An 8,551-nucleotide genomic window follows, 5' to 3' on the forward strand; every position below is an offset into this window, starting at 1 on the left:
CTATGAAAAGTGCAACTTCACCTAGACCTACTGCAGTGTAAATCTTCACATAGTTTTTTTTTTAAAAAAAAACTACCTTCAAAGTACTTCATCCTGGTTGGCCCACTCTTTTATCTTAGTGCTCTGCCCACTGCAATCATTATTCCCTTCCTCAAATATTAAGCTGGTCGTCAAAATTTCTCATTCCTACTTTACAATGTAATCCACCAAGTATTAAAAACATATTAGCAATTAGTATAGTATTAGCTGTATTAGTTTGCAGTGCTTTTTTTGTAAAAGAAAAAGGTGCTGGAACTCACACATGTTATACAACCCGCCTTGCCTACCCTACAAGGTTCCATCCAAAAAAGGTGCCGGAACTCCGTTCTGAGCGTTCTATGACAAAAAAGCCCTGTTAGTTTGTAATAGCTAAACAAATGCATTAAGGTAAAGGGGCAGGATTTCATTGTATATCTTCCACTGTATTTATTGGACAAACTGATATTCCACCCTTCCAGTAAATTCCCTGTGCATCTATGCATGGTTAGATTATACAATTAGATCACCCTGTCAAATTTTCATCCTGGTGAGTAACTGCTGGTTGTTATAACAGAGTCTATCTTAACAACAATAAAGCAGACAAATCCAAACACAACAGCCAGCAGTAGTTTACTGTGGAATTTGTTAACACTTGGTGACCAAATCGTTGCAGTAGTTTACTGTGGAATTTGTTAACACTCGGTGACCAAATCGTTGCACACCCTGAGTGGGAAGCACCTACGTGCTTCTACTAAGCAATAGTTCAAAGACTAAACAATCATTATGTGTATCTCTTTAACAATAAGAAACAGAGGAAAAGCAACTCCTCCTACAGGATGTTGGCTCTCAAAGGAAGAAGGAGGCTTGGAACTCATATAACCTGACTTCTGCAGAGCAACTGAGCTTTCTGTTTTCACTTCTCTCAGCTTTAGAATTGGGCCCTTGTTGCTGGGAGCTACTAAGAATTTTAGGATGGCCCAGCAGTTTGTAATTAGTCATATTGCATCTGATAAAGTGGTTGTATTTGGAAAGAGCAGCTGTCCTTCCTGTCAAAGTGCGCTAGATCTTCTGAAACAAATTAATATCAAGCCTGGGCGTTTGGAATATGTTGATCTCACAAACCAAAAGAATATGGATGCCATTCAAGACTATCTTATGGAGTTAACAGGTGCCCGAACGGTGAGTTTCCTTTAAAAACAGAGTGGAAGAGAGACATATCTAAGAGTGAGATGATGATGTTTTGACTTCTGAGTATATCAGGAAAAGATCTGTGTTTTCATGTGGCTGTTTTCCAATAATATAACCCACATAATATGCTCTTTTAACAGTTGAACTGTTGGTACAATATTGCTTTTCCAACAAACTGAAATACGGGTGAGGAAATAGCTGACTAATTATCTGCAACAAAGTCACCAGCTATTGAATTTGTGTCTGGATCACATTATGTAGGTGGATACAATGGGTTTGGGGCTGCATTCCCACAAATAAATGGGGTTTATTTGGAGCTAGTTTAGTGTTATGAATCAACCCAGTTTCTGTTGTTTGTAAACCATGGTTTGGGTTTAGTGAGATAGGAACCTAATCCTGAAATAAAATTTGTGATTGCCAAGGGAAGCAATACTGAGCTCTTACAGCTATTGGACAGTAATATGGGTTGTTCATAACCTAACAAAAGGGTGAAGTGAGTTATGTGCTCTTTGCATCTAAATATAGCTTATTTCTTCATCTGGCTCCTGCTACGAATGTGTAGTGCTCAGGCCAGTGCTCCCTTCTGCCTTTGCAACATCCATACCTGGTATCTTAGACTGGGAGGGTAAAATTTTAATTCCTGGATCTATCTTTGCAATGTCCTTTTGAAGTTACGGGAATATAAATGACTAGACAACCCATGATCCATAGGATCATTCTTTCAGAGATAAACCAAATGACCACAGCGGGGGGGGGGGGGGAACAGTGGGAAGGGGATGAATTTCTGACTTCCTGCTGGCTTCCCAATTAAGGTTGCTTGAGGGAAGCTGGCAGAGAATGTCAGAAATCATTCCTCCCCCTCCTCCTTTCTTAACCTGTGGGATTTCCTGCTTCTTTCCTGGGGAGAAACAAAACGACTGAGGACTATAAGGACAACTGCATCCCTACTCCCCATCCCTGCAGGGAGAAAGAGGCTCACCCATTGACTGATAGCATCCCCCAGTCAGCCTTACCTTGCCAGCAGCATCCAAATCACTGCATTGTCCTTCCCTCACTGTCCACCACTATTAAGAGATTTCAAATTTTGGTCTCAATTCCAAAGAAGTTAATCACTCTTGCCTGTTGGTTTATACCAATTCCACAGCAGGCAGAGGGGGTGGGGTGGGCAGAAAAGAGGATATACACCTCTCATCTTCCCTTACACTGTGTAGTGTATGGGGCTTTTGGAAAAGTAGTCCGGAGAAGCAGTGGTGCTGAAGCAGCAACAACTTTCCCAAATTTCAGACCTATGGTAGTGGGTTTTGGATGAATTCTTTAAGTCAGCCCATTTGTGGTATGCTGATTCGAAAATTCTTGCACTATGATACACGGAAAGTTACAAACAGTGAGAATTATAGTAGTGTATAAACTAATATATCGCTTTTTAAACTTTTGCATACATAGATACATACATACATACATACATACATACATACATACATACATACATACCCAACTTTCTTAGTGGTTATTCTAGGAGTTGTCTACTGTATGCTACACTAATGAAGGCTGAGATACATTCGCATATCACTGAATAAGTGCAAGTATCATTTGGGGAGGGAAAATTGTGTTGCTTTTTCCTAGTCATGCTGCACATTATTTAGAACAGTTGAGAAATCTTTTACAAAATAGGGTTTCGTTTCTTTTTGGAAAATATAGTGTGATCACTCCATAATCTTGGAATTCTACAACTTAACCGTGGGCAGTATGCAGCAAAATAGAGAATTTGAAATACTCTCACACAGCAGACATACTTTAAAGGAAAATATCATATATGTGTTCCGAACTAGTTACATTGCACATAGGTTTTGTACTATATAAGGATGAGGTTCCATATAAATTTATTTCATATTGCAGCAGAGAAAACAGAAAGCCGGATTCCTACTTCCTGTTTACAGCTATGGAACTAAAATGTTTTTTTATGTGCAAAGCAAGGGCCAAATGAGTTTCTCGGCCTTCAGAACACATGATAAATAGGCCAGGGAAATTTCAGCCCCTCCTGAGAATAGCTCCAAGCAACAAATGTGAAACCAGCTTGATATGTTTTTTACTCTTTTGCTTAATGGTTGAAGTATCTCTTCCCTTTGCTTGTCCCAAGAAGGAGGTACTGTAGAGTGAAAGAAGCTAGTTTTACTTAATAAATTACTCCATGGAAAAGGCATAGAAGCAGTGTGAGTGAAAAGAGATCCACTGGGCATCTCCTGAAAGCCTTATAGAAATGGAAGCATCTTTGGCAATTTATGGTAATTCTGAACTTTATTCTGTTTTGCATTTACTGCGGGGAACCCATATATTTCTAAGAACACAAGTTTATTTAAAATCAACCATTTGTATTACAAAATAGAATGTCATGAATGTAAAAAACTGATGCTGGTTAAATGGAGCAGAGTCCCAAAATCAATGCCTTCCAAAAGCATGGCTCATTTCCTTCCTGCTCTGTTGTTTGGCTCTTGTAAACTGATTTCACAATGTTTTGACATCTTGGGTAATTATTCTAGTTGGGCAACAAAGATGTTTCACAGTGGGCAGGTATATCTTCCTTAGCACAGAATTTGAGAGTCCATTTGGTGTAATGGTTAAGGTAGTAGCCTAGAAACTAGGAGATTATGAGTTCTAGTCCTTACTTCACAGGAAATCCAACTGGATGACTTTGGTCAGGTCACTGTCTCTCAGCCTAGCCCAACTCACAGAGGAAAATTGGAGGAGAAAGGAGTTTTGAGTATGTTTGCTACCTTGAGTTACTTTTAAAATAATAAAGGCTGGATGAAAATCTGTAAATAAAATTTGAATGATGAATCTTGGGTCTTATGACAGACTGACTGTTGTAGTAGTGGATCGACTTGTCTGCCTCTTATCTCCATTGCAAAATATTTATTTTGGAGTTTTTCAACCCAACTTAAAATATATTAGTAAAACAAAATAGACTCTTTCACTTGAACTCCTTCTAAATATGGTGAACTGCTGCCCCTATAATCTCAACAATGTCATATTGACTGGGCATTGTAGGATTTGTCTCGCATTTTTAGAGAATTACTAAACTAAATTACTAAAAATATGAAGTTGATGCAGACACAGCTATATGTAATTCTAAGAGTTCTGAGCAAGCAGAGTTAATCTGCTTTGGGTTCTCCATAGCTCATTTCCTTCCATTATTACACTGAATGCTTTCTGGCTATATCAGAGACAGGAAACCAGCTACTCGGCTGTCTGGTCCATCTGACCCACAAAGTCTTGTCAACTTTTTTGTCACCTCCAGCCAGAGCTATAGCGGCAGGTTTTCCAGCTTGAATGCTTGGAGTGCAGCTCTGTCCAAAGGGAAGGTAGGAAAGTAAAAAAAAATGGCCTGAATGTTCTTCACAACTATATGAAGAGTAAAATAATTGGCCACGGAATGGATTATGATCTGGGACATTCAGTGATGAGCAATTTACTTATTATTATGGTGGTCGATTTTTGTTTGTTGTCTTTATGTTCTTAATGTTCTTACTGTTTATTTTTTTAGATTTTATAAGCTGCCCAGAGGCTATTGGAGTGAACAGTGCTAAATAAACAGCAATAAAAAGTCTAGGCTTTATTTTATTGGCATGCCTTTTACTCATGGCTAATGACATAGTTCCTGTTCTTTTTTTCATACCTTATCATTTGTTATTCTAACACCAATATTCAAAGAAGCTGAAGAACAGCTTTTATCCATGGGCTGTTAGGCTTTTGAATGGGATATAATTTTATATACTTTATGCATGATTGACTTGCGAGGCCGGTGTGTTGTGCAATTAGTTCACATGGTGTAATAAGATGGAGGGTTTGTGTCACTGTAAGCTGGGGGGTGGGGGCACGAAGGGAGGCTCAGCCAATCTCAATGTATACATGGTTGTACTTTGACAATAAAGGTTCATTCATTCATTCATTCCTGTTTCAGAAGTCTAAAGAGATTTTGTCTTCTGATTAATAAGTTATGCTTGCTTTTTAGGTTCCTCGAATTTTTATTGGAAAATCATGTATTGGTGGTTTTACAGATCTAGATGCTCTAAACAATAGTGGAGAACTTTCCACCATGTTAAAGAAGATTGGGGCATTGTGAAGGTAAGCATCTAGGTGTATTTCCAATTAATATGGTGGGATAGAGGAAATCAAGATTCCTTTCAAGAAAATTAACATCTGAGAGAGGCTTTTTACTTATAAGAACTTGCAAAGTTCCCACGTACAAATAAGCAGCATGGTAGTGGCTGCTCTTGCAGATAGCTTAATCCACAGAACTACACTCAAGCAGTTGCTTAAAGGCCAAGTTGCCTTGATTAGCACGTGTACTTTTTTTTACTACCCTGCTTTCACCCTTTCTTGGACTTCCTCAATTGGCTTCAATGCAATACCTTTCAGATATGTTAGCCTGATACTTCCATTACTCCCAGCCAATAAGATTTATGGGGACATTAAGATGACAGTAGGCTAACTCTGGCAAGTTGAAACAAAGAGGCACATAGCTGCCAATATCTTGAGTTGGATGTTGACACTAACTTTGAGTATTCCACAGAAACATGTAGTTCCTAGCTTCCTGTAGAGCAGGGCTATGTAACTTTTTCAACAAAGAGGCCACTGTTTCTCCTTACATCTTACAGAAGCCATGTTTGATGTCATGACATCACTGAACTGGCAAAGGTTGACCTTTTCAGTTTCTTCGGTCTCTCTTTCTCTCTCTTCATTTGGGAGAGGTTTGGATGTTAAGCTGGCAACACAGGAGCTCTAAGTCTTGCAGAGACTGAGGCATCTATTTGTCTCCTAAATCACTACAGCAATTAGAAGTGTTTGCTTAATTCATAGTGAGGTTCACTATTTTAAGCTGGGCAGTGAAAGTCCCAAGCCTTTAAAATATTAAATATGGTTGAAATATTTGCAATTTTCTAATATTAGCAATGATAAATTATTATTATTATTATTAATTTTATTTGTATACCGCCCTTCTCCCGCAGGACTCAGGGCGGTGAACAGGGCAATACATATTAAAAAACAAGATACAAAAATTAAAAACGATTAAACAAATGCCCATGAATAAGTTAAAACACATTAAAAATAGATTAAAACAGATTAATACAACCCAACCCCATCCCATCAGGCCAGGCCAGCTTGTTCAAAAAGGTAGGTTTTGAGATCGCGCCGGAAGGAGCGGAGGTCAGGCGCCATCCGGAGCTCGACCGGAAGATGGTTCCATAAATCCGGCGTGCCCACAGAGAACGCCCTCCCCCTGGGGGCCACCAGTCGACATTCTTTGACCGGTGGCACCCTGAGGAGGCCCTCTCTGTGGGAGCGTACTGGGCGGAGGGAAGTTGACGCCGGCCGCAGGTGCTCCCCAAGGTATTCCAGACCCATGCCATGTAGGGCTTTGTAGGTCATTACCAACACCTTGAATCTCACCCGGAAGACAACTGGAAGCCAATGTAGCTCGCGGAGCAGAGGTGTAACATGGGAGTGTCGGGAAACTCCCAACACAACTCTCGCGGCTGCATTCTGTACCAGCTGGAGCCTCCGAGTGGTCTTCAAGGGTAGTCCCATGTAGAGAGCGTTGCAGTAGTCCAGACGAGAGCCCAAGCTAAAACAATAAATTATGTCCCTGAGATGAAAGTTGGTGGACCTTTGCTCCAGTTTTGAGTTACACTTTCACCCAACATTTATAATTTCCAGTGAAAGTTATAAAAACCAGGCAAAGATCAAGCACATCCACAAGGACGGTTAAAACAGGAAGAACAATCATCCTGCCGGACTGTTCCTTAAACAAGAACTTCTGAATCAGGATTAAGAAATTATTGTTTATGTTTCAGTGCAGAATGTGAGAAGTGCCTAATTTTGCATTTTCTAATAAATATTAAAATTGGGTAATCTCCATTTTCCACATTCACAAGTATTTTGTCAATTAAATTTAGGCATTTTTGCTGTTACTCTTCTCATTATTTGGTTAAAAATCTGTAGTATAAACCAAACTTGCTGGCAAAATTAGGAACATTGCAAACAAAAATACATATATTTGGTGAAACATGCACCAGGTACATACAAAATTATCAAATTCAGTTCACAAAACATAACAAATGTTACCTTAGAAATTAAGGAAAAATTTAATCTATGAGTTACCCATTATATCTCAGCAGTTTAACATAAGTATATTAAGCATTTGCATTTTCTCCCTTTCCCTCTCCATTCTTTTTCCTTTTTGTATTGTGACTTTTCTGACTGCAAACTAGAAAGCAATTATTACTTTGCCAAAACAGTTTATGGATTAATGAAGACAATCTTTTACTAAATAGCAGACTAAAAAAATACTTTGACAACAACTAAGATGTATCAGTGTTTCTTAAAGCAAAGCTTTCTTTTAACATTCAGCTCATTTTTTTTAACTTGCTCGTTTTCTTTTTGTGGAAACTCTTTAACTTGTTTTCTTTAACTTTCAGAGCAACAATAACTACAGGATGGAATTACCCTGAAGCTGCACCTTACAGCATTTGGGATTAGATTAGTTGCCTCTTCCCTCTTGTCTTCACCCACTGTATATTTCTGAAAGGAGGCAATACAAAAAAAAAGTGTTGGTTACTCTCTGGCTTCTAAGACACAGCTTTACCCTCCTTTTACACCCTGTTAGTATGACAGTTTCTCTGCTAATAAAGTACTCATGACCACAATGGATCACAAAAAGAATATTTGTTTCTTTTATTGTTTTATTGAGCAATTGGTTTACTTCTACTCTCTCTAGGTGAGTTCATCATTCTGTTTATCATTTCAATTTATGTAGCTGTCCAGTCATGTGACTTTTTGTGCTTTCTCTCTTTTTGTAATTACGCCTGTCATTTACAGCTCTCTTTGAATCCCTACAATTTTTCCCCCTCTCTCCACTTTTTATCCCTTATTTAAGAGGCATCTTGACCTTACTCCAAGCTCTGAGAGCTCCTCCTGTAAATCAGATCCCATATAATTCTTCAATGTTATGATCCAGATTATCTCTCTCTAATTTAGCCAACGTGCATGGCACATAAAGGACAATGATTTTGTGACCACTTATGTTAGCTGGCCACCTTGTAAGAAGTCAACAATGAGCAAAAACACACAATGAGCATAGAGCACTGGGGAACTATCCTGGAGTACTGGGGAACTACCAGAGGACTGGAAAAGGGCTGATGTAGTTCCCATCTTCAATAAAAGCGGGGGGGGGAATGGATCCAGGAAATTACAGACCTATCAGCCTGTCCTCAATACCTGAAAAGATTCTGGAAAAGATAAACAATAAATCAGCGAACATCTAGAGGCAAACAAACTCATTACCAAA

At 38.9% G+C, this 8,551-nt stretch overlaps 1 protein-coding gene across 1 annotated transcript; it reads left to right on the forward strand.

Annotated features, from left to right (window-relative positions):
- Positions 1 to 892: 892 nt before the first annotated feature.
- On the forward strand, positions 893 to 7,916 carry GLRX (glutaredoxin). Its single transcript, XM_083351966.1, has 3 exons — positions 893 to 1,197; positions 5,216 to 5,328; positions 7,683 to 7,916. Exons 1-2 carry the CDS (start codon positions 991 to 993, stop codon positions 5,324 to 5,326), a joined length of 318 nt encoding a protein of 105 aa, XP_083208092.1. The 5' UTR covers positions 893 to 990; the 3' UTR covers positions 5,327 to 5,328; positions 7,683 to 7,916.
- The last annotated feature ends 635 nt before the right edge of the window (positions 7,917 to 8,551 follow it).

Source organism: Vipera ursinii, assembly GCF_947247035.1.
Source record: "Vipera ursinii genome assembly, chromosome: 2".
In the NCBI taxonomy this organism is placed as follows: Eukaryota; Metazoa; Chordata; class Lepidosauria; order Squamata; family Viperidae; genus Vipera; species Vipera ursinii.

Excerpts from the sequence above, each read along its gene's own strand:
- GLRX (XM_083351966.1), top strand. The coding sequence starts at position 991 with ATGGCCCAGCAGTTTGTAATTAGTCATATTGCATCTGATAAAGTGGTT. Across the intron at positions 1,198-5,215 it reads AGTTAACAGGTGCCCGAACG|GTTCCTCGAATTTTTATTGG; the intron begins GTGAGTTTCCTT and ends CTTGCTTTTTAG.